The sequence below is a fragment of the Taurulus bubalis genome (assembly GCF_910589615.1).
Source record: "Taurulus bubalis genome assembly, chromosome: 11".
Lineage (NCBI taxonomy): Eukaryota > Metazoa > Chordata > Actinopteri > Perciformes > Cottidae > Taurulus > Taurulus bubalis.
This window is the reverse complement of record NC_136599.1, coordinates 15051387-15078229: the sequence shown is the minus strand read 5'-3', so window position 1 is coordinate 15078229 and position 26843 is coordinate 15051387. Positions and strand designations below refer to the sequence as shown.

At 43.9% G+C, this 26843-nt stretch overlaps 1 protein-coding gene across 1 annotated transcript; it reads left to right on the top strand.

The window, feature by feature from the left end:
- Positions 1 to 457: 457 nt before the first annotated feature.
- Positions 458 to 26677, top strand: wnk3 (WNK lysine deficient protein kinase 3; the record flags this gene model as incomplete). The annotated part of the gene is made up of 23 exons (XM_079226733.1): positions 458 to 1159; positions 9833 to 10005; positions 10709 to 10929; positions 11940 to 12097; positions 12277 to 12365; positions 12494 to 12713; positions 12932 to 13253; positions 13370 to 13488; positions 13610 to 13810; positions 17964 to 18007; positions 19129 to 19264; positions 19369 to 19485; positions 19577 to 19678; positions 19762 to 19810; positions 19938 to 20090; positions 20191 to 22322; positions 22515 to 22761; positions 24365 to 24450; positions 24546 to 24889; positions 25140 to 25375; positions 25460 to 25555; positions 25639 to 25802; positions 26114 to 26677. The coding sequence occupies 23 exons, from the start codon at positions 458 to 460 to the stop codon at positions 26675 to 26677; spliced, it is 6675 nt and encodes a 2224-aa protein (XP_079082859.1).
- Positions 26678 to 26843: the final 166 nt, after the last annotated feature.

Here is a 26843-nt window from a genome sequence, read left to right as displayed (position 1 = left end):
TGAATATTAATGCAATGTTTTGTCTCTGTCTTGCAGGGTTTACTTGAAGATATTCACCCAACAGTTTGAAGGAAAAACACAGCAGCTTTCCCAACAGCCCTGAAAAAACTCCTGGTTTAGTGTGTGTTTCTAAGAGTTTACTTTCATTATTACTGCACATACGTGGATATAAAGTAAATTCAGGACATGGTGAGGAGGAAAGTGAGGATAGAAACTATTCTCTCACAGCTGTGGTCTCACCCTCCTGTGCTACTGTAAATAATCTAATACAAGGAGAAAGGGAGGCAGAGAGCGGAGGCAAGGACGGTCTTCAGTCACCTGCAGCACTGGAAGGACAACCTGACAGGCTAGAAGGAGTGAGTGGGTAACCACCGAAAGAGAGAGAGACGGGGACGGACGGAGGAGCAAAGGTTTGGAGGAGGAGGAGGTCAAGAAGGCGTGGGAAGGTCCATTCCCCATGGCTACTGACCCAGGAGAGCCCACAGGCACCGAGGGCTCCTCGGAGAAACCTGATGGACAGAGGGAGGAGGACACGGAGCAGGAGGGCAGGGCGGACCCACAGGGGGAGAGGACAAACAGCACCCCCTCGGACTTCCCCTCGTCCCACACGCAGGAGAGGAAATCGAGAGGAGGAGAGGATGAAAGAATCCGAGGAGAAGGAGGGGGAGGAGGAGAAGCCAGCCAAGACGGTGAGGAGAACCCAGTCACGCCCTCCTTGCCAGTCGACACTGGCCAGAAACGACTGAGGAGGGAGAAGCGCTTCTTCCGGAAGAGTGTGGAGATTTGTGAGGAGGACGATGAGGTGGAGGTGACCCCAGAGGCGCCCCATAGTGCCCCTCCCCTGGAGCTGCGCTCCTCAGACTCAGACTTAACCAGCAGTGCCCAACAGCAAGGGACTGCTTCATCCTGTGCTGCCATAGGCCATGACCCATCCTGCCCCAGCTCCAGCCAGGAGCCGGGCAAGGACATACCTTCCTCCGCAAGCAGGAAGGAGAGGGATCGTGAGCAGGCGGAGGAGGCGGAGATGAAGGCTGTGGCCACTTCTCCTGGAGGCAGGTTCCTCAAGTTTGACATTGAACTGGGCAGAGGAGCCTTCAAGACGGTGTATAAAGGCCTGGACACAGAGACTTGGGTGGAGGTGGCTTGGTGTGAATTACAGGTAAGACAAACGTTTCGCTTTTCTTCTTCTTTCATCACAACATGATGCAAAATATTCAAAATGTATACATTTATATTCTGCATTCGCAGGCACAATTAGCTGCATGATACAATAAACCCCAAATAACCCGCACACACTCCAGAATGTATACACGACCCTGAAAGGTAAATGGAAATACTTGATATCAACAAATAATATTTTCAATTAGTGTGCTATAGAGAGCTGTCCATAATCCTTTGAGGTGAATAGTATTAGATGTGTCCCATGAGCTCTTCCTCTTCAATCTAAAAGTCTCAGCACGTTGTCTGCTTGCTATTCACACTGCGAGACTGCAGCTCAGGAGACCGGGGGTGAAAAGGAGGAGCATGGCTTGTATTTAAGCGACAGCACACATTAAAAGTGGAGACGTTGCCTTTTCTGGGACTAGTATGAATAATAGAATCATGAGCTGTCAGTGCTTCTTCCTGTTGTGATGGGGTATCTTACTGGAAACACACTCTACATTAGCCTGAATTATATTATTCAGTCATGACACTTAAGGTCAATATTCATTTTAGGGATTCCATTATTGGTGTAGTGCAGTGCTTTATATCAGGTAGGGACTCCATGACTTTTGAGAAAAAGCAACTTGAGAGGTCAAAAAGGTGTATATTCACGGAAAAAAATCTTTTTGAAGAAGCTGTCAGCATGTATCACAAGTTGTCAATAGGACTGGGCTATATGGAGAAAAATAAATAGCATCATATTTTGACCACATTCTTGAGTGTGAAGGCAAAACAATGTTACTGTTTAGGCTAGTTTTAACATGCTTGGGTAAAGCGAGGGCTACAACAGTACATTTCATAGTCTACGCTTGTCTATTGTGTAATATAATGAAGTCTGAAATGGAAATAGTCATGTGAAAGGGAAGCTCTGAATGGGATCACAGAGCTAATAGGAACATTGTATCAGATATACAGCAAACATTACTGTAAGGAACTCTTTGTCATGCATTGACATTGCAGTGGGAGGAAAATAATGAAAGTTTTTAAATGTCTAATACCAGAGCACTGTCAAAGTCTTGACATGCTGTGGCCAACCGGTTTTATTATGCAGAGAAGTAATGTGAAACATTGTTAGATGATTTAAATCCAATATGTGGTGGGAGACAGACTCGTGGAGGAGAGAAGAAATGCATCCCTCTGACTGTTGGCCCCACAATAGAGAGCAGTGTAATGATAAGCCGTCCGATTTGACTGCAGGCTTTGTGTGAGAAAAGTCAGTCATGTGTTTGGGTTGGAGCTAATTCCAAAACAAGAGCCCGGACTAATCCTTGAGATCAGGCTCTGTTTGGTGGACTGGAAAACAGAACGTGTGCCCCAATCACTTTTTCTGGTTTCACTTCCACACCTAATCAGATTCACATCAGCAGTTCTGTTGCTTGGTGTATCATACAGCCACGGATCATGTTCCTACTTGAAAACTTGATGTGTCCCGCTTTTTCAAGAGATCTGCTCAGATGTCAAAAGTAGTTTGTTTCACCTATAAGACACAAAGGCACCTTATCTGAGGTGGTAAAGCATTTTGAAAATGAAAAGACAGTAGGCTTAGCTGATTTATGCACCAATATTGGATCTGCAAAATCCAATTTATTTCTCCACAGTTGCATTGTTTCAAAGTGAATCTCATGAAGAAAAAATAGTTTTGACTGGTTATTTGTTCATTTAGAGGACTTTACTGGCATTGCATCAGTCAGAAATGACTGAAACAATTAGAAACACTCATGCATATTTGACTGTCTAATTACATGTATATCATACACAGATAGGAAGACAGCCTATTACAGGAAAACAGACTGAGACTTGGACACAGAGCAACAGCAAGTAGAAGTAGTAGGCAGAGTGTGAGAAAGAAAAGCAGACACAGGAGGTGATGGTCAGAGAGAGAGAAAGAGAGAGAGAGAGAGAGAGACAGAGCGGGAGACGACGGGCCATGTCGAGGATTACCATGGCATCCCTCCCAGAGAGCAGTGGTGTAGCTAACAGTGAGTTACCACATGCAGGGAGACACATGCAAACACACACGTACACATGCACAGAGCACCCTGGTAACCTGCCTATGGATTGATCCAGTGTCACATTCACGGCAACATTCGAGTCACTCAGGTCACATGATCCGTCCTATTTAGCCGACCTTACCAAAGCGTGTACACAGTTTCAATGACAGGTGGAACTTAGTGAAACAATAGTCATCAGAATAGTAATGGTTAGATAGGCTAATGATGGACTGGATGTAACCATTGTTGTCTATAGTTGTATCAACATTTGTTAACTGTGATGAAAGTTAATTAATTTGGTTTAAAGCTAACTTTATTTGCTCAGTTCCTCACACTTTAACGTTGAAATTCCCATTGAAGTCAATTCCAATTAAAAACACAGGTCCCAGGAACATGCACAGAAGTATGTTTCATAATCGATGTAGAGATTATGTACACGATGAGCCAATGCAATATTTAATGCTATATCCACTGGGAGCACCACCTGCTCTACCTCTCCTGACTATTTGTCCAAATGCAGTTTGAAAGAATGTGTAATTAAAGTTCCCAGGCCGGACACTATCTTTTCTCTGTCTTTCCTTGGGAATTCCACACCTAAAAGGACAGAGCTGTATATGTCCCTTGCTACTGTGTTGGTTGTATATTTTGCTGTCCGTGCCCCTAAGTGGATGTGTTAGTGTGTGTCTTGTACATGTTTTACTTTTCTGTGTGCAAGCTGTTGCTCTCTGTCTGTCTGTGTCAACATATGCCACTGTATGTGTCTGCCGATCACCCTCTTTCTCTCTTCCTCTCTCGCCCTCCCTCCCTCTATCTATCACTTTTTTTCTGAGTGAGCGAGCATGCAGAGTGATCCAGGGAGTTAATTACAGTGGGTGCTCGTAAGGCTGGAACAAAAACCCTGCACAGACAGCATAACTCGGGCGGCAGACACCAGACTGGTTCAACCCAGTCATCCCAGACTGGTCCAGTTCAGCTCAGCTCAGCTCAGCTACACTCACAGAACTGCAAACACCAGAGCAGCGATCACATCGGCAATGCTGAAGGTTGCCATGATGATGATGATGATTACCACCTCAAATATTTGTATTGTTATGGAGCCTTTTGGATTTAGTCTGCAGATAAATGCCATCTTAGGAGGTTGCCTGTTACAACCAATCACTGTGCAATGTTACTTTTAAAATTCTCATCCTTATTAAGGCCATAAGAGACCTTTGACATGGTTCAGAGTTCAGCATGCATCCCCTGTGAAACAGTGTAGACCCCTTGTTCATCTATGTACAGTCGATACCGGTTTGGCAGTTGACGTCATTATAATGGATCCGTTCAAAAGGTTGAGAGATCATTTCTGGTAGCCGCCGGCTGCTTACCTTGGTCAAAATTGATAGCTGTATTCCTATCCCTTGATAATAACAATCAATGCAGACTCTGGTTAAAGTATTTGAAAGAACAATATAATTTGCAGAAAGACTTAAAAATGACATTATTCTTTGGCTCAGTGTAACAAATAGCAGCAGAATGCAACATGGGTTTGGCTCGGTAAAGCAAAAACAGACTATTGATGGTGACTAAAATTAGGAATCAGATGGACTACAGCTGAACTGACTAGACCCGGATGGAATCAATCCAACCATACTAACCAGACGCATGGCTCATCTAGGGCACCAACGGTTGGCAAGTGTCCCTCAGGCTATATGCCCATTACCTAACTGACAATGGAGATTCAATTGCTATCGAATGTTAGAGACATTACCACATACCACAGGCATTAACTGTACAGGCTAATCAGACAATCAATGCATCTGAAGAACACATGCTCAAATTAGTATGATGTTGTCATTATCTCAGTCATTTGACAAAAGAAGGGAATGCCACAAAAGGGAAGAATTCTGTGTCAGATTTTAAGATCAATTAGTAAGGTGACATTGATTTCCATTAAAACCCAACTCTATATGAGGAGCAGAATTGAGTACATATAGAGATATGAAGACCTCCTGCTAACAAGTGGTCACTGAAAAGGAAATGGCCAGTGCAGTTTATTTGCTAAAGGCATCTAGTGAACTTGGTCCATTAGCTTCAGGTTCTAATCCGGCGTGTGGGCCGGCCCTTTTCCAACAATCTATTTTGTTAGTCTGAGCTGTGGTAGCTTACAGTAATCTAATCCTAGCCACCCGCCACCTTGGACCTTCAAACACTGACATGCTGCAGATCCATACACACTATGTACATACATGCTCATGAATGTACTACATTTTCACCTTCAGCCAAACTAATGTTTCCCTATGCCTTGATAGTGCCCAAAGGCAGCCCTTATTTATCAAAACAAGAATGTAACCAGGGAAGCCACTTCATCAGTCTGTATGATATCTGATATTCCTGCAGTGTTTTCCAAAATAGTCGTTTTAGGGCTCACATTTGTTGGCATTCATTATCCTAGCCTTTTGCCATCGACCAAATGTGGCTTGTAAGCCATATCCTGCCCATTTATGAGGCTACTTACCTTGCAGCTTGACCTTCTGCTCTACCAGATGTCTGATCCAAAAACATCTCATGGTTGACGACCAGGTCTTACTCTGCTTACCAAGTTATAGTACTTAAGCCCCTGCCACGGAGGCGCCTTGTGACAACAATATTACATGACCAGAGTGACTATGCAGGTATGTACAACATATCAGGAACACCCAAAATAGCATGTAATGAATTACTGTTACCACGCAGTAACACATTCACATTTGTGAAACTTATAATGTTCTATATCTGTTGACACTGTATCAAAGGGTGCTCCTGTATTGTAGGGGTTTTCAGATTTTGTAAAGCGATCCTGATAGCTTGCCTGCTAATTCTGGCCAAAATAAAACAACAGCAAAAAAACTGCCGCAATCTCAACCAAAATGTTACATTATAATCTTCTTGGATTGAATTACGTTTCCCATCACAAGGCAATGGAAATGTATCTTTAATGTGGCTCACTTGGTACACAGAGAGTAAGAATATATGCAATAGTTAAAAACAATGTGGCTGAACAGGAACTTGAAATATGTGCGTATGCCTCTCACTGCTTGTTTTGATTATAATGGCAGCACCCACTGTGCTGTGCTATACAAATTTAGATCAAGTGTATGTATGTTTACCTTGTTTGCAGTCTTAGGTATTCATTGGGATAACTGCCCCAAGATCTCCATGATAGAGACAATCAAACATGAATTAAAAAATAATTATTGATTAGAGCTAGACTGTTTACTTCTTAAGGTTGCAGAAATGGGGAACACTAGTTGATTGAGAGGAAAACATAGTTGACCAGTCACTAAAGGGCTGTGTCATGGACTCCTGAGCTGCCCTTTCTCTCCCTCAATTTCTGTTTCTCCTGCTTCGCTCTTTACATTTATCTGCTGGTTAGGAGGCTGTTTTGTCAATTTTTCTCCTGTGGTGGCCATGTGCCGTTTGTTTGTCATATCTGTTCTTTGTGCGTTGCTGTTGTACGAATGTTGGACTAATGTACTTTAGTACACAATTCCACCTTATTATCCTCATTTCCAGGAGTTTATTGAGTAGTATTCCCTTAAATGCATCATATTGATCAGTGTGAATGAGGCCTCCTAGCAGAAGTAATTGTATTTGGGTGTGCTTAGCACGCTTGGCAATGAAAAGAGGACTGTGACTTATTAATGACACACTCGAAGAATGCACATTGCCTTTTTCATAGAGATGTTTTTATTGTTTGTGTGCTTCTCTTTGTGTGAATATGTGTGTGTTTGTGTGGATGGGTGGGTAGCTAGACGAATAGGAAGAAGGTTTGTGTAAGTCTGTCTAGACACAATCTCACCAACTGAACTCTTTGTGACCTTTGTCGACCTTTAAGCTGTCTGATGCCACACTCAGTGAGAGACATGATAGATGCTGAGGAGGCAGCAGACAGGGACACGCGGGCAAACACTGAGCAAGACAGTGAGTCAGCGTGATGCTCTAACGAAAGAGTGAGACTGAGGGCAGAGGCACCCAAACACAGTCGTCCCAGACAAAATAAAGCACTTGTAGATCTGGCTCGAGGGGCTGTAGAGACAGACAGCATTGGGACAACCTAAGCATGGTTAGATAAACCTGCACACAGTCAGGTAAACACACATAATTGCTTAAGCATGCATCCACATAGTAACATGAGGTAGTTGGTGTTAAAGGAATGAGCGCATGAGGACAGACCTCGGCTGGCTAACTTATTCTTAGCCATAACAGTACAACGAGGAACCGCCTTTTTGTTTATACTACTTCCTTGTTGAGAGGGGAGGTGTAGCGCAATTGCCTCCACCAGTACTTCCAGAAAAGGAGACTGAACCAGTATAGACGCAGAGAGGAAAAGATGTCCGAAAAGATGAAACACAGACACAGGAGGGAAGACAACTAGAGGCACAAAATCAGTGCATGCTGGAAAAGAAACAAACCCTTATGATAAATATAGAAAAAGGTAGGGATAGTAAACTGCATTCCATGAAAATCTGTTTATATACATCTAGGGCTGCAACTAACGATTATTTTAATAATTGATTAATCGGTTGATTATTTTTTCGATTAATTGATGAATCGGATAAAAAAAGGAAAAAAACATTAATTTCCAACCCTTTGTTCAAAAACAGAAGTGACAGTGCAAAACATGTTCAGAAAGCACAAACAGGTTGCTCCTTGAACATCCCCGAGCTGTTAATTAAACAAATTAGATTAAAATGGACTAATACTAAAAACATACACATGTATGCTTTACATCTGCCTTTTTACTGTAATTGATCTCCTTGGAGCAGAGGCTGTTTTAGCATGCCCTGCTTTATCAATATGTATGAAACACTGGGACAGTGGGAAGCTGTACTGCTCCTCTCACGTCTGTTTGGACCGAAAACCTCCAGGCCCAGCTCCACCTCATCTCAGCTCTGCATCAAGCTGCGCTGCATATAGAGTCCTCTTCCTTAAACTATTTCATTCTGGGCCTCTTACGACCACGAACTGACGTTGTTGGCTAAGCCCAACTACGTGATTTGATTCAGTCTACTTTGAGTAAAAAAACAACCTGCAGCCAGATCCGCCGGTGTGCCGGTTTAACGTTAACGAGTGACAGCGTGAACTGAACCAGACCGGGGGGTGACGGCATGTTTCACCACGTTACGGTTTTTTACAAGCAATACTGAACTGTAACGGAACATAACGGAACTTTAACGACAATACACAACCCAAACACGTTAGCTTACGTGATAGCAAGCTGACTAGCTTCCATTAACAACAAGTTAGAGGAAAATGAAGCCGCTGGATACATCTTAACGCTGATTGGCCAAGACTTGACACGTCACATCCAAGATGTTCTATTTTTGCTAAGATCACGACTTCAGCGTTTCTCAGTCTCTCACTCCAATCTCAGACACGCTGGCGGCCAGTTGCTCTGCGCCGCTCTTTTTTTTTCTCCGCAACTTTATGACTGCCGTAATAATCGCGCGACACAACAAATCGATAATGAAATTCGTTGCCAACACTTTTGCTAATCGATTTTTATCGATTTCATCGATTCGTTGTTGCAGCCCTATATACATCCAAACATCTGCGGTACAGCGTGTCCCTTTCGGGAAATTTGTGGAGAAAAAAAAGCTCTACATCGATGGAATCGATCAGTAAAGAGCCAGTGTTAGGACGACTTCTATTTATAGTTTTGTCTGTTTGTGACGCGACAATGGCTGCCACCCGACTCCCTTACAGATATGCAGTCAGTTTTTTTCTTTTCTTATACAGTATTTTGCCTTTACATAAATGGTTAAAGGTTAAATGCAAAAACATGACAATGAACTCTTGAAGTGTTTTTTTTCTATTTATACTTTTCTATATCATCAAAAAGGTGCTCTCACACTGCAGGTCACAAGGTCAACAAAGGTCAAACACCTAAAATGCTTTGTTATTTTGTACACATAGAAAAATAGCAGACAACAACAACAGTTGCTTGTGACAGGTCTAAAAATACACACTGACTTAGGGCCAGTCACCATTTCCTCCACAGTAAAATGCTTTAATTGTGAGGATTGATTCTTCAATATTACTTATTATTACCACCACCCCATCACTTGCAAATTCATAAATGCTATTTACTATTGATATTTTATATGGAATTTAAAAGATAGGTGTGTTTTGTCTGAATACAGCTGATGCTATTGATTAGGGCACCAAGGGCTTAAGAAAATAGAAGAATATATAAGAATACACAAGCAATAATTCTATTTTTAACTGCAGAACCGAACACCTTCTCTGTATAGCATGCGAGAGTCTACCATCTTATAAATAACCTATGCACCAGTGTTCGACAGCGGGATGAGTCAATGGCTGTGTCTGTTCCAGTGGGATGCTGCCTGTGCCAGTGAATTGGATTTCTGCCGCGTCCACTCTGGCCACCATACTGGGGATGTGTGGCAGATGCAGTAGAAATGTGTTTTATAAAGCCAAGGGTTGGGTTTTGTCTCAGCACTGCTGCAACTCTGTATTGCTCACACCATCTAGTGGCAGTAACAGTGTTTGCAGTTGTAGAATTGACAGAGTATAGGAATCATAACCTCTCAAGCTCTGGGGGAGCAAATGTTCACAGTCATGCCATATCACTTGTTGTGTACCTCTTCCTTCAGGACCGCAAGCTGACCAAGGCAGAGCAGCAACGCTTCAAGGAGGAGGCTGAGATGCTGAAGGGGCTCCAGCACCCCAACATCGTCCGCTTCTATGATTCCTGGGAGTCTGTGCTCCGCGGCAAGAAGTGCATCGTACTGGTCACTGAACTCATGACTTCAGGAACACTCAAAACGTTAGCCCAACTTCCTCATTTCTATACTATTTTTGTGTTGTTTAGTCATGCTACTACACCCATTAGAGTAAATGTCACATCCATAGGCAGCAACTCTGTATTGCAAATTGTTATGAATGAATGACGTGCTTAGAATTATTAATAAAACAAAGCTGATATACAGAATACATCATCATTTATATGTTGATGAAAGGCCCAGAAAATATAAAGTAATTTATCTCACTTATTTCATCTGTAGCAGTATCAATTGTAGCTTCAGTGCAAAACAATAGCTGTAAACCTGCTTTCATAGTACGCAAATATCAACACCATATGTTGATATTTGCTTACTATGAACAAACACATGGTGTTGATATTTGAAGTGCTGCTCAATCCTCTCCCAAAAACAACAAAACGATAATCAACCTCAAAGCTTGGGCAAATGGACTGGTGGGAGATCTTCTTTCATTTTAGCAAGTTATACTGTACATACTTTGAAGAACCAACTTTGATTAATAGAGATTATGATTACAGTAAAAGACTAGTTCACTTATCTTGATGGTGAATAAAATTATTTAAGTGAAGTCCTGTTGTCTTAGCATTGGAATTCAAAAGTATTTATGATGTGTTTTGTCTCTTGTGGGGATCATCTAGCTGCCCATCAGTGCCTTATTACAGCCTTTTTTGTTTCCAATACAAAATCCTGCTCTATCTCTCTGTACAGTTACTTGAAGCGCTTTAAAGTGATGAAACCCAAGGTCCTGAGAAGCTGGTGCCGGCAAATCCTAAAGGGCCTTCACTTCCTTCACACCAGGACTCCTCCAATAGTCCACCGGGACCTTAAGTGTGACAACATCTTCATAACAGGCCCTACAGGCTCGGTCAAGATAGGTGACCTGGGACTGGCCACTCTTATGCGAACCTCCTTTGCCAAGAGTGTCATTGGTAAGCCTCATTAGTAGACCAACTACCTCCAGGCTTCCTATGCAGTATGGAAAAGTCGGGAATTGGATTTTTTTGTAATTTCTAGGTCTAGCTGTATGGAAAAAGGAAGAGTATATGGAAAAGCATTTGTGTTACCAGGCTATTGCTCCTATTCTGTTTTCTAAAATATATCATTTAGAATTCATAAATAAACAGCCCCTGGCTCAGCCAAATTGTATGTCACTGTGTAAGAGAGCACGGGTCTAGAGCGAGCTTGGTGTCGTTGAAAAACAAGGTTTGAAGAATGAAATGGAACTAAACACACACTCTTCAAGTGCAAGTTGGTTGACATGTAACGTTGTCCAACTTTCTGCGTCGTAGTGCACTACGAGGTTTTTCAAGGGCTGAGATGAATTTCCTAAAATTAAAGCCTGGTTGGCGAAGGATTCCAAATGGGAAAAGAACGCTGGATGCAAACTTTGTGTGAAATCGTCCAACATCTCCAACATGGAGGAGGCGGCAATTGTAAGCCATAGGCAAGGGCAAAAGCACTGTAGTCATAGTTCTCAAGTATTGGAATTTTGAAATGGAAAATGTTTAGGAACCCTGTGAACTTCTGAGAGAAATGCCAAGCATGTAGAAGCTACATCAGCAAACTGAGTCAGGGCCTTTACTTTTTTCTGCATTCAGCACTGTTCAGATTTATACAGAGCTGTCTGAAGGTATAGATTATTATTGACAGAGCCACTTTAATATCCATGTGAGTTGCACTTAATGCAAACAGAGACCACTGATGAGATGTTGCCTCTGTAAACCAACTTAAGCAATGCACCGTGAGTACCATTTAGCTCAATAAAGTTTAACTGCGGAAGCAAGAGCAATCACCAGGAAGATTGTTACAAATTCTTCCGTTGACTTTGGGGCATTAGTGCTCTGCGGACATTGTGATGTGACAGTGAATACAGATTGTTCTGCTTGTAAGCAGCTGTTCTGCTTGTAATTGACTGTGAAACATAATCTGGTTTTAACAGGAACGCCAGAGTTCATGGCTCCAGAGATGTATGAGGAGCACTATGATGAGTCTGTGGATGTCTACGCCTTCGGGATGTGCATGCTGGAGATGGCCACTTCAGAATACCCCTACTCTGAGTGCCAAAATGCTGCTCAGATCTATCGCAAAGTCACAAGTGTGAGTCTCTTTGACTGCAATAATCTCATATGAACTCAATGCATTTGTGGTGATGATTAACTTATGCTTTCATAATTTAGTGACGTGCGATCCAAACTCAATGTCTTCAATGATTAGGATACAGCATCCCAGAACCTAATTCCATCATTTCCTATGAAATAATTTCCCTTTTTTTGCAGGGTATAAAGCCAGCCAGTTTTGATAAAGTGAATGATCCAGAAATCAAAGAGATCATAGAATGCTGTATTCGTCAGAACAAGAGTCAGAGGTAAGCCGGTTTTACTTTAATTACATAATATACTACATCGTCTCATGCTGAATTCCTGATCGGGATCATAAAACATGCTGATGCCTGTTTCATAATCCTTGCTCCTATTCTTATCTCTCCCTTGACAGACTTTCCATCCGAGACCTCTTGAACCATGCATTCTTTGGGGAGGACACAGGAGTCCGGGTGGAGTTGGCAGAGGAGGACACAGGCAGCCAGGACTGTCTGGCTCTCCGAATTTGGGTTGAAGACCCCAAGAAGCTAAAGGGGAAGCATAAAGACAACGAGGCCATTGAGTTCAGCTACGACCTGGAGAATGATAGCGCTGAGGAAGTGGCTCTAGAGATGGTGAGATACAGGGGCCATTTATGCCATAGTAGTATAAAATGGGGTTCGTGTGAGGGTCCACTCTGGGATAAGGTGGACCGGAAAAAGGGTTTGATGCTTAAAAGCTTGCAGGAAGGTAATGAGGGAAATCCCTAATTTATCAGCCATTTCAAGGTACCTCCTGCTGACCTATATTCCCTCAGCCTTCCTGTAGTCATATCTCTCTCTCTCTCTCTCAGGTGAAGTCAGGATTCTTCCATGAGAGTGATGCCAAGGTGGTGGGAAAATCCATCCGGGACCGTGTAAATCTGATCAAAAAGTCACGGGAGCGTCGACAGCAGCAGCTCTTTCAGCAGCAGCTCTTCAAGCAGCAAGGCTTCGAAGAAAAAAGAGACCCCACTCTCACCTCCTCCACCTTTTCTCATCCATCCTGCCCATCCTCACTGTTGCCAGGGGTAGCTGGACAGACTGGAGGCGAAGGAGGGCAGGAGTTTCTGCCTGCAGTGGACCAGCATGTCAGGCAGCAACATATTTTCAGTGGGACAAACCTTAGTCTGCCAGGTAGAGTATGCACCCTCATTATATATTTCATACAACCCTATTTTGTAAGAGAGGTACGCTATGATTTAATACGTTTTGACATTCCTTCTTCTGTTTTAAAATAGTTTTTCACTCAGAAGGTGAGAGCATTGAGTCTGCCAGCTGTGAATCTCATGCAAGTGGACAGAGCCAGTTGTATTCTCAACACGGGGAATCATACACCCACTTCCAGAACACTCTCCCTCTTACGACATCTGTACGTCTATACGTTGTTTTCTTCTCGTTCACAAATCACACCAAACTGATAAATTGATCACTGTTTTAGATCTTTGTTTTTATAAACCACATTGTTTATTAACAATTTTCTTGCTCTTCAGAGTACTGGCGCATTGACTCATCCTCAAATGCTCCCAATTGGTGAGAGTGGAAGTGTACCAAATGTGCCTATTGGTCAGAGCGTTAGTATGTCCAGCATGTCCGTAGGCCAAAGTGGAGGAGGCCATGTTGGTCAGACATATCTTCAGCCCAGTACCATGGTTCCACAGGTCTCACCAAGTGTCCCTCAACAATATTTTCAGGTGAACATGGTGATGAAACTAATTAGTATTCAAATGAAACACATATATTTACACTGTGGCTATGACATGTATTATTATTCTCAATGGAAGTAAAGCTATGGTTCCACTACTTTATCACATGTTGGGCTCTTTACCCTTTAATAACTATTTACCTAACCACAAATCATCCTCTTAATGCTCTAAGATTGACCATCTGACTGTATGTGGTACAGGGTTTCCCCCAGGAGATTAGTTGGTTGGTAATATGTAATGGCCAAATTACCTCTAAATTAAACATACTTGTATAGACTTGCCGTGTGAAATAGTGCCTCTGCTGTTTTTACCTGAGCGTTAATGTTTTACATCATTAAATTGTATTTACTTTTTCTAACTTAGCTGTGCTGTCTGTATTTCAGATGAGGCAGCCTACCTGCGCTATAAAACACTGTGGGAAACCCTGTTGTATAACATTAATTGTGTTGATAATTTATCCTCCTTGCCAAAGCTAATTCTTGCCTAATTTTTTCACCACTTTCTTTTCCTTTTTTTTTCAAAACCAATCATCATTCTGTCATTATCAATGAGTAGTCACAAACATTCCCATCAGATGCATTTCAAACTGCCAGCCCCCATGGGTCATTGGCCCCCTCACAGTCATACATACCTCCTGTTTCCCAACAAGCACCCATTAATGTTCTCACTACATCCATATCAGTCAATGATCCTGCTGGACTAGGGGGGACCAATGTGCCCCTCGCTCAGCAGACCCAACCCCCTGACATCATTCCCCAGGCAGCACCCCAGCAAACACAGCCTGTAATGATCCCTCAGCAGACTATTGTCCAACAACAACAGCTAGGGATGGATACCCAGACCACCACCTTTCAGCAGCAGCCGCAACAGCAAATGGAGGCCCAGGTCACTCTGCTCGAACAACAAGTGAATGCGACTCAGCCACCAACGGAACATCATCCACACAGCCTTTCAGCGATAGCGGCCCCGAAACATCAACATGAGCCTCAGCAGCAGATCTATGTCCAGCAGCCTGTTCCACCTCTTCACATAACTCCTCAGCAGCAAGTATTACCTACCCACACAGGGATGGAGCAGCGAGCGATGTCATTGCCACAGCAGAGGGAGCAGCCTCAGACTTACATGCAACAACCATCAGGGGATCCTCGTGAACAGACCATGATACAACCACAACAACAGTTTCAGCAAACTCTGTTACAACAGCAACAGGCTTTACTGCTCGAGCAACATCAGACGTTCGTCCAGCAACAGCTTGAACAGCAGCAACAAAAAGCCCTGCTTCAACAGCAGCAACAACAACAGGCCCAACTACAACAACAACAACTGGAGCAGCAGCAAGCACTTATACACAAGCAATTGTTGGATCAACAACAGCAGCAAGCTCTTATTCAACAGCAACCAGAGAAGCAGCAGCAACAGCAAGGTCTTGTACAACAACAGCAACCACAACAATCACTTTTACAACATCAGTTAGAGCAGCAACAACAGCAGCCTCCTTCACAGCCAAATCAGCAGAATCAGTTTTATCAACAAATTGGACAACACCAAAGTGGAATACAAAAAGAACCAGAGAAGCAACAACAAAGTGGACAACAGCAGCAACAAATTGTATTACAGCAGCAACCCCAGCAGACTCAACAGCAAGCAGAACAATTGCATCAGCAACCCTTACTCCGACAAATGGAACAACAACAGCAGCAAGCACTAATACAACAGCATCTGCAACAGCAAGCTTTTTTACAACAGCATCAGCTACAACAGAAAGCTCAGCTTCAGCAACAGCAACACAAGCAGCAACAAGTGCAACTCAAACAGCAGATAGAGCAGCAGCAACAAGCCCTGTTGCAACAACAGTTTGAGCAACAGTGTCAGCAACAAGTCCTGTTACAACAACAACAAGCAGAGAGATTACATCAACAGGCTTTGATACAGCAACAGATTCAAGAGCAGCAGCAACAAGCAGTCATTATTCAACTTCAGCCAACTGAGAAGCAAGAGGCTGTCCCTATTCCACAAAGTAATAGTAAGCAACAGATTCAGCAGCAACCAACTGATGTGCAGCACACATCCATCCCAAAACTAAACTCCACTCAGTTTACACCTCATACCGCGCTCACACAGCAGCAAGTGATGGAGCAGCAAGCAACATTGATCCAGCAGCAGCAAGCATTTGTTGCCCAGACGCAGCATCAAACCTCTGCAATGGAACCTCATATGCCAGCCGGCACTGAGGTGATCCAGCACCAAACTCAAATAGTATCACAGTCGCAGGTCCCCATGGCCATTCAGACTACGCACATCCCTGTTCAGACACCTGCTGTTGTCCCAGCTCTAGTCCTTACCCAGCAAGGACAAAGTGAGGCTCATCCCCAGAACCAGTCCCCAGTCCAATTTATAGCCCAGTCCACAGTCCAAGCAGCTCAGGCTCTGATTGAAGCCCAAGTATCTCCTCCTGCGGCAGTGATCCAGCAACAGACTCACGTCATCCAGACTCAGCAAATTCCTCGACAGACTAATTACCCAGGACCTGCTACACTCACACAGAGCCAGGTAACTGCTCACCCATTAATACAGACTCAGCCACCACATGGTCAGGGCCCAACTGTGGACATTCAGATGATGGGTCAGCAAAACCAAGCTACAGTCCAGCCTCCAGCTGCATTTACCTCAATTCCCAGTCAAATCCAAATCCATGAGACTCTTCAGCAAAATGCTCAAATGCCAGGACTCATGCAGACCCAGCTCCAGCAACAAACTCAAGGCCAGTCACCTAGCCATATCCATGCTCAGGCTACTGCTGGCCTTCTGACCTCTCAGTATGTCTCTCAGCCTACTCACCAAGTCATGCCATCTGGACAACATGATGCAACTCATATTACACAACAGCAGCAGCAACAAGAGCCAGTTCTGCAGGTTCATCAGATAATTATGTCTCCTGGCTTAGCTGGAAGTGTTGGAACAACAACCGATTGTCTCAATGCTGTAGTTGACCCTGCAAACTTTGTTGCCATTGCTCATCCTGTGCAGCAGGCTGGACAAGCCTATGTTCAAGGCCAAACACCACTACATCCAGTTGTTCAGGTCCAGCAGCACCCCCCAGGAGGCTCTGCTGACCCTTCAGTAATTAAGTCCATCTCCCAGCCTCCTGTACCTCAGTCGACTGTACAATACCAGCAACAGCTACAGAAGTTTTCTCAAACGCAGCAACCATTAGCTCCACCTCCTGCACAGGCCCAGTTACTGGCACAGCCCATCCAAACTCCCATCCAGCAACCCCTTCCTATGAAGCACGATTTGATTGCCCTTGACGAGGGTCAGCTGCCCTCACAGTTTCCACCTGCTTCCCATCTGATGACCCATCCTTCTGTACAGACAGAGGCAGGTGCCCCTCCATCTCTGCAGCACCAAGCCAAGCAGATGCTGCCAGCTCACACACACTCACAAACCAGCATTCAGGGCCAAACAAACCAAATGCAGACACATGTTCAGATACAGGCACATTCTCACACTGAGACATCTATTGCTGATCAGCCTGTGCTACCCCATGCTGTCTTTCCTGCACAACAAATGCCCCTCAGCCCGTCTCATACCTCATGTCCCCCAACATCACTACCATTTCTCCCATTCCTACCATCCCACCATCCTGCTGCTTCCCCTGTGCCAGAACTGCCTACATCTCCGCCAGCGGCCCAGGTAACCTTACCAGGGCAGGCCGACTTTATACCCACCTCCCATCCACCTGTATCTGCTCTACAATCGCTTGACTCTAATGCCCCCAAACTGCCCCAAGCCTCGCTGCAAGACTGTGACCTTTCCCTTCTGGGCATTGCTCAGGTACAGGAATAATGAAAGTTTGCTGTATTAATTAGAAAATGATTATACTTTGTTGACATTCTGGCAGAATGATTGAGAGTACTGCTATCTAATTATATGAAAAAGCTTTTACTTTGTATTTTTTATTAAAACTAACAAGGGTTAAATGTTAATACATCAGTATATTCATAGAACAGTACATTTGTTATTAAATGCAATATCCATTATTACATTATAGCTTTACTTGTATCTGATGTTGCTAATGTTTTTTTGTGTCTTTTGTTCTTTATACCTGCGGTCTTTGTGCCTGTTTCATGTTACTCTTCAGGATGGTCCGTACCTGTCAAGTACAGAGCTTCATTCTTCATTAGGGTATGTCTGATATCGTTACTGTCTGATGTTTTCGCAATTATTTTTGTTGCATGTCCAATCACTCAGTATGTTCATTCGTCATGATAAACACTTTATGAGTACTGATGAGGAGAGAAGCTGCTTTCATTTGAAAGCAGCTTAAAAGGGCAAAACAAATGTAGATTTGTTAAGTGTAATTGGACTTCTAGAAGTGTAAACACATGTCAGAACATTTTCGTATACCTAGCCTAAACCTCTCTTATTTTTTTGCCGTGAAGCTTACTAATGCAAGCTCCAGGTCGGTCTCACAAAACTCTTAATTGATGAATACCACATGTTATTGAGAAAGTGCACATTTGTAAAATCTTATCATTTGCCTAATCTACACATTAAAACGGCCACATGCCTGCCTGTTTTATTCAAAAAAATATAAAATAACGCAATAATATGTGGTTTTACAGTGTCAGTAGTTAGAGGACCCAAACCTATAAGAACATATTTATAGTACAGCTAACAACAACAGAGCAGGGCTGCACTGTGACATAAATGAAGCGAGTTAGATGCTGTACATATATGTGTATATGGCAATAGAAAACTGAAAATAATGAAATTCTCAGTAAATTGGCATGCCAGGATGATGATGATGTCAAACTGAATATAATTTTGCATTAAGTCTGCGTATGTTGCGTATTTTATTTAAGTAGGCATCATATTTAAACTCTAAATTACTTCAGAGAAAAGCAATATGATTCCAGGTCAAGTTAGCGGTTTTTGCCCTGTGGAGAAAAGCAGAACTGTGTTTGGACTCATACGACAGGTGGACCACTTAAGAAAAAATTTGTGCATGCCACATATTTCCATAAATAACTTGTATGTAACAACAAGTTTACAGGAGTGGTGTTGTACACACATAGTGGTCAACAATCTCTTCACATATACCTGTATCATGCATTTACATTCATGTGTTTGTGTTGTAAATACACAGTATACTGTTAATAAATCTATGTATCACTTATACACATTTTCAGAGACTTACAGATAATGCAGTTACATCGTCTGTAAGTTATGTGGTCAGTGTCTTGCTCTGGGACCTGTAATTTATATCATGATGTGTAACAACACTACTACTTTATCACCCACAGGTCTGTTCCAGCTAATGGAGAAGAAACATTTCAGCTCTTAGCCAATGGGAAGTTTGAGAAATTGAAGACTCAAAGGAGAGCTTCCTGTCAGAGGCCTGATAAAATTTCACATCAGTTTCAACTGAGCATCCACCAGGTGAAAAAACTGTAACAAATAACCCCCAATGTTGCTAAATCACGTGTAGCAATAGATTTTGAAAAAGACAACTATATCATGTACATTTGTGTTGTCCCACCTAGGTGTCAGGCAGTGGGGACAATATGGTGGAATGCCAGTTGGAAACCCATACCAACAAGATGGTGACATTTAAGTTTGACATTGAAGGGGATGCACCAGAGGACATAGCAGACTACATGGTAGACTGCTCATGTATTACCAGTGTCTGAATTACTTGTAAAAAGTAGTCATTCTATGCATTAATAATTGCTGTTTGCATTTTGTTTTTAGGTGGAGGAGGACTTTGTCCTTGATGTAGAGAAAGAGACATTTGTTGAAGACCTTAGAGCCATAGTTAAGAAAGCTCATGAAATTCTTCAAACACATTCACAGGTATATTGATTTCCATATTTCCCTCTATCACCTTCTCTCCTCTCTCATTTTTCGACGTATTTGAATCTTTATGTCTTTATTAGACTGGATCAACTGACCAGTCGCGTGTGAGCACTCCCTCTAACTCTTCAGGTGAGTTGTGAATATATTGTTTCTTTGTCACAACAAAAGTCAAAAAAAGTCATTACAGTATGAGAAAATGCTGTATGTTTTGTAACCTAACGTGTTGTGTGTTGTAAAATGTCTTTATGATTTTTAGCGGACTCAGTGCCACATTCCTCTCCAGTGGGACGCTGGCGCTTCTTTATTAACCAGACCATCCGCCACAGAGACTCTCTCTCGAGTCAGGGAGCCAGCACGCCACCCCCCACTACAGAGAGCAGGATACCACAATCTCCTAAAACAGAAAGAGGTGAGCTCCACCAATGTCACTTTTAATGCTGTGGCTTATTAATATAACTGACATGACAGCATAACAGAAACTAACAGTGTGTTCCTCTCTGCGGCTGTAGAAAGTGAAGGATCCCAGAGTCTGGAGTCCTTGACGGGCATGGCCTTCGTCCCCCGCCCCACCCTTTCTGCCACCTCCCCTCCAGTCTCAATTGTCTCAGCCCCTGCCTCCATTGTCCCCTCAGCCATCTCTGCCCCAACTCCCCACGCCACTGTCTCTGAAAGCATCTCTGCACCAGCCTCCATTCTCGAGGCCTCTGTCCCTGTCACTGCTTCAGGTGGTCTAGAACTGCCGGTCCTGACCTCAGCTTCTGTTGACCAAATGCGCACTGTTCCCTCATCAATAGCAATACCTGCTGCTGCTAACTTCCCCACCTTGTCCACTGCTCCTAATGTTGTCTTTCCCACACCCACCCCAATTCTCCCTGTTGTCCTCACACCTCCTGGAAGCAGTGGCTGCTCCACTGTAGGTCAAAGTATAGGGGATACAGTGACAACTGCTCCAAGGTCATGTATGCCTGCAGCGGCCCGGTCGTCAATCTCTTTTCATTCCCTTCCTCTTGCTGCTGCAGTGACCTCTTCTGCAGTTAGCCAACTTGGCATGGAGCAACAGCAGACTCTCTCTCAGATGGACAAACCAGCCTCACAACAATCACAACTACCGCAGCCACAACTACAGCCTGCTTTACAGCAACAGGTACCAGTAGTTCAACACCAACTGCAGGCAATGCAGCTTAAACAACAGGCGCAACAGATACAGCGGGAAACACCACAGCAACAACAGCAATCACAACATCAAGTGTACCAAGAACAAATTCAACTGCAACAGGAACGGGCACTGCAACAGTCTCTCCAGCAGTTACAACATCAGCAACTAATGCAGCAACAAATACCACTTCAACAACAGATGACTGAGTTGCAGGTGTTGCCTCTGACAGGTCATACAGAGTTGTTACAACAGTCTGCGCCTCTTCAGCAGTTTCTGCCACCAATGTCCCTGCAGCAGACCCAACAATCCATTCTTCAACAGCAAACACCACAGTATACCCCACAGTTGCTGCAGCAGCCTCAGTTACAACAGATACCGCAGCAGGTTATAGCACCCCAAGTTGCTGTAGTGCCTCAACACCAGGCCCACATTGATCTCCAGCAGCAGCAACAGTTAAACTTGCAACAGACAATACACTTACAGCAACAGCAAATGGTGCAACAGCAGCAACATCAGCTGTTTATGGGTGCTGTGGCTTTAACACCAGATCAGAGCCAAATGCTGCCCCTGTCAATTAGTCAACAGTTTATTCAACAACCGACACAGTTTAGTGTTAACCCTGTACCGCAACAGCAGATTCCACAACAAACCCAGAACCCTGCTGAGCTGGTACAACAGCATACACAGTCACTGAAACAGCTGCAACACTCTGAGCAGCAACAAGAGACGGTTAAAGCCATGGACACACCCCAGAAACAGCAGCCGTTTTCGCTGCAGAGGCAGTCCTCTTTACAGATATCTGAGTCAGAGATGTCCACGGGAGAGACAAGTTTCACAGAGGACACATGCAGCTACTCTACCCCTTTTCACCCTTCCTCTGACTCCTCGCTGCCCCCTCTCCATCTGGGCACCGCTGAAGCCCCCGTACCCGCGCTCTCCCTCACAATGACACCATCCCCTGCTCAGCCTTCCTCTGTGGCCGAGTCAGACAGTGAAGGCCCCCCCAAAATTGAATTTGTAGATAACCGCATAAAGACTCTGGATGAAAAGCTGAGGAACTTGTTATATCAGGAGTATAGTAGCGGGGCAGCCCCGGCCGGGGGAGCTGCCTCTGGCCATACATCAGCTGCCTCCACATCAGCAGGCGGAGACGAGTCATCTGAGCCACAGTCGCTCCACCAATTGTCTTTCCTCCCACCTGCCTCCTCCTCAGATACCTCCCCTCACTCATCTTCCTCCTCTTCCTCCCCCACCACCTCCCGCTCCTCTTCTACCTCCCCTGACCCAGAGAGTGATGGCTCAGGAGGGAAAGCTTCCTCAGAAGTGCCCAGCTTTGCAGAGATGGGCCCTGTGGAGCAACAGCCTTGCCCATTTCTCCCCTCCACCTCTGCCTCGTCCACCCCGCCTACTTCTCTCCTGCCTCCCAATCAGGATGAATCGCCTGGGCCCCAACGTCCACCTGTACCAGGAGAACCAACCATTCTTGTGAGTGAAAACCACAGATAACGTTTTTTATTTTTTTTATTTTTATAAATGTTCTCTTTCATCGTATTGAATTGACGTTATTTTACTAGCTTATATTCCAGTGTATTGTCGTTATATTGGTTGAGGTTAAATATTTGTGTCTCTCCGTTTTGAACAACTCCATGCAACTCTTAATTGTCTTAACTGTTCTAGGCTGTACCCCCACACTCTGACACCAGTACCACTGGAGACGCATCATGGCCCCCCAATCAGCACCCGATCCCCCTCCGGCATGGACACCAGAAGCACAATGCAGGAGGTGGATATTTTGGCCTAAACCTGACATGTCCTAGTATCAGAAATCCTGTTAGCAAGAAATCCTGGACTCGCAAATTCAAAAACTGGGCATGCAAACTGCGCCACTCCGCCAGCTTGTTCAAGAAGCCCAGAGTCCAGCAAGGTAGCGTCCTCTTAGAGAGAGAGAGAGCGAAAGAGAGAGAATGGGTTGTTGGGGCATGGACTTAAATCTAATATCTAGTTTAGTTTTAACATAGTAAAATAACTTTCTTAACCATCAGGAATTAATATCTGCTAATGTCAAAGAATGTTAATGCTTCCAGCTAAATAATATTGTTTTTGTTTATTGTAATGTGACAATATTCCCCATGCAATGTAAGTGTTGATATCACCACATACATTATTGTTTTGTTTTGTTTATTTTCTTAATTCCTTTTGCATGGGTTGCTCACCCTGGAGCGAGAACAGAGGAGAGTAGACGAGGGTTGAAGATTGGCACAGTGTAGAAGGGGTTGGCATCAAACATCTGATGCCCTTCCCAGTGCAGATGAGCTCTGGAGTAAAGCCCAGCAGTACCTGTGACCATGACATACCCCTTCATATGCCCCCCCTCTTTTTTGCCCAAAATCCGTAAGCACAGCCAGCAGCAACCATCTCACCCCCACCTGCCGGCTCAGTGTAGGCAGCACCATGCAACTCACGTCATATCACAATTAAGATGGATGCTAAGCTGCTAAACTGATATTATGTAATCAGTTCAGAATATGTGTACACTTTCTGTGTCAGCTCCCATGAGACTCTACTGTGTCCCATAGTTGTAGTTAATGCATTCATGAAGATTACTTTCTCCTTTGAATTATCTGTCTAAAATACTGATAAAAGTCCTAATTTCTAGTATATATTGTGCACATTACCCAGGGCTTATGAGTTGCTATTGGGCATGGGTAGGCTTTTCATACGGCTAAGATTTATCACACTGTTCAAAGTATTTCAGCCATCTTGCATGTGTTTGTGTTTCTATGTTTAACATGCATAGCAATATCTTAGATCTTTTGCTCCACGTTCACCTGCATGACCTTGTATGTTATGTTCTACCCAATTGACTAATACTGGATTGTTATCTGTAAATAACACCTACATTAGTCTGCATATTTATGTGTTGATCTTAAATTATGCAGTAATGTAGTAATCCCAAATATCAAACACACTGAACATTTCACTGTGGATCTTAGCACAGATCTCAAAGTGATATTGGGCTTTGTTGTCTGTTATATGAGTGGGAGTATGGTGAGAATGAGAGAGTGGATGTGTGGGTGGGTGGGGTTAACACTGTTGTAAACATTCAACTGCCATTTCACAATGTGTTTTCTTCTAATTTAATGACCTACTATAATTTTATTTTTAATGAAACAAGCATTTACCACCCCATCCCATACTCCCATTACACATATTGTATTGTTGTTTATAGTTTAGAAAAAACGGCCAAAGAACTCAACATATGATGACACATTTCATATACCTGCATGCAAGTCATTTAATTAATGACGTGTGACTTTGATGGGTGATTTTTAACACTGTGCCTTTGTGTTCGTGCCCCACATCTCAATGTGCATCTGTATGTGTCTGTATGTGTCATGTCCATTTTTCTGTGTCTGTTTGTGTGTGTCTACCTTGTTATTTATGTGCTCTTTATACTTGTGTATCTGTGTTCCTGTCTCTGGGTCCTTGTCTCCCCTTTATGTTTTTCATCGCTGTCTCTTTATCAGATGGAAGTTCCAGCAGTCAGACACATAGAGAGGAGAAGGAGGCACCACAGCCACATCCACCTCATTCACTCAAAGGACGATTTCAGGTAGGAGCCATAATACAGATTTTATCTTTGCCACTCAATTAGTCTGAACCGTCGTTGCAGTCTGGACCAGCAGGTAATGTGTCTTCTGCCATCAGGTGACTCCAGTGCCCCAGTCCTCCTCCCCGAAGCCTACGCCATCAGGCCATGGTAGCACTCACAGGAAAGTGGGCCGCTTCTCTGTAACCCAGGCTGAGACTAAGAAAGAGGACAGGGAGACTGACAGCTCCCCAGTGTCTCCTGATTTGGAGAGGGAGAGGAGGAGATCTCGGGCAAAGGACGGAGAGAAAGAGGAAAGTAGTAAGAGAACCCCAGCAATGGCTCACCTGCTTCGAGGTCATGGACACAGCCACTCACCCCTGGGCAGCAGCGATGATGATGATGCTGACTGTGAGTTGGAGGATGAAGACTTGAGAAAAGAACTACACAAGCTCAGAGAGAAGTAAGTCAGTGAGGGGAAAGATTTAACATAATTATTTCAGAGTTCACAAGATATTTGTCTATCCATTAATCACATTTTCGCTTTCATGTCTCCATACATTTGTGTGTCTTGCCTTCATAAGAAATGTTTTAACTCTTTCTACCCTTTTTTGTTTTGCATATTCATTGTTATTATTTTTTCAGTTCAGTTCATGATTTTACTGAACCTTTCACCACCTGCTGCTCTGTGTTTTGCATCTCCTCCTCTGCAGGCACATCAAAGAGGTGGTATCCCTTCAGTCCCAGCAGAACAGTGAGCTGAAGGAGCTGTACAGTCAGCTTCGTTCCCTCAAAGACCAACGGCATAGTCTGCCTGTCTCTCTGTCCCGAACAACTCCTCTTCCCATGGGACCACCTGTCCTCTCTCCTCGAAGGCCCAGGCCAGCCAAAATCAAACTTCGGCCCCGGCCTCACTCTCACATGGATAACAACGGAGTTACACACTCTGGTACACACTTTTTATGAATTCTTTCACTTTCTATTCTTCTGTTTCTCTCTTTCTATTTGAATATTTCTTGTATCTCCCGTCTAGGGATTCAGCAGTCAAATAGTTTCTCAGGTAGTGAACAGAGTAGACTGCCTCTTTACTGCAACCCAGAGCACTGTACTTCACTGCCTGCAAAAAGAGGTACCGTTTGTCATCAATATATCCGGACAACACAGAATTTAGTGACAATCAGTGGTATGATACGTGCCGTCATTTTTTCACAGATCACAGTCCTCTTAGAAAAAGCACATTCACAGATGAACTGCACAAACTCGTTGATGATTGGACGAAGGATACGGTGGGCCCCGCTCCGCCGAAGCCTTCGCTGAATCAGATTAAACAGATTCAGCAGGTGCAGGAGTTGGGAAGCTGGAGTCAGTCGACTGAGGTAGGACTATGTAATATGCCTTCATTTTTTATACCATATGAAATTAACCTTTAATATATGGTCAGAGGGATTGTCAATGTGTTATCATAAATGCAGTGGATAAGGTTGTGCTTTTCCAAATCACTGGCTCTTTCTCATGAAAGATGTTTTTATCATAAAAGAAGCCAGACAGCATTTAGTTGGTTCTAATATGGAGTAGCAAAATAGTTTACAGAAATATACATACATTTTTTTTCCGAGAGCCAACAGTACCGACACATTATTATTTTGCTGTAATATTCCCTCAATACTCATTACTATATTCCATACAGGTGGCTCCACCAGGTTGGTTTCCAGTGGCACCACTGAACCCCCAGGCACCCCCGACCCCTGCCAGCTTGCCTGTGGCAGCCCCTTCCCTATACACAGGTGGAGGAAGCCTGTCCACCCTGCACTCTCCGGGACCACCACCTCAAACGCACATGGCTCAAGTTCCACAGATGCAGCAAAGTTTACACCTCCATCAGTCTCTCCCCCTCCAGCAGATGACCTATCAGCAGTCCCCACTCTGCCAGCAGATACCGCAGGCCCAAATGCAAACTCCCATGCAGTCCCAGTCACTGTCACAGACACAACCCATAACCCAACTGCCACATTCACCACCTCAAGGCCAACCGCTGCTGCCTTCCCAAATGCCCACATCTCCAGTGTCTCTGCTACCTGGCAGTGGCACAACTGCACCTACAGATAGCACCGCTGCTACTGGGGGGGCATTTTGTTCCTGTTCCTCACCCTCTTCAACCTCTTCCTCTTCTTGCTCTACTGCTGCTCTACCTTCCAGTGCCAAAATTCACCCAACACCCCCCACCTCTACTCTTCCTCTGGGACAGAAATGAAACCAAGGTGAAGAGAGAGGTCAATTTGAAGGTGCAAGAGATGGAAATACTAAGTGGATTAGGACGTAAAGCAGATCCTTTTGGAGTGCTTGTTCTGTGTATAAATGAGTTGAAACTGCAATGAATATATGGATTCCAGTGTACTTTTGGATGAGATGGGGAGTGA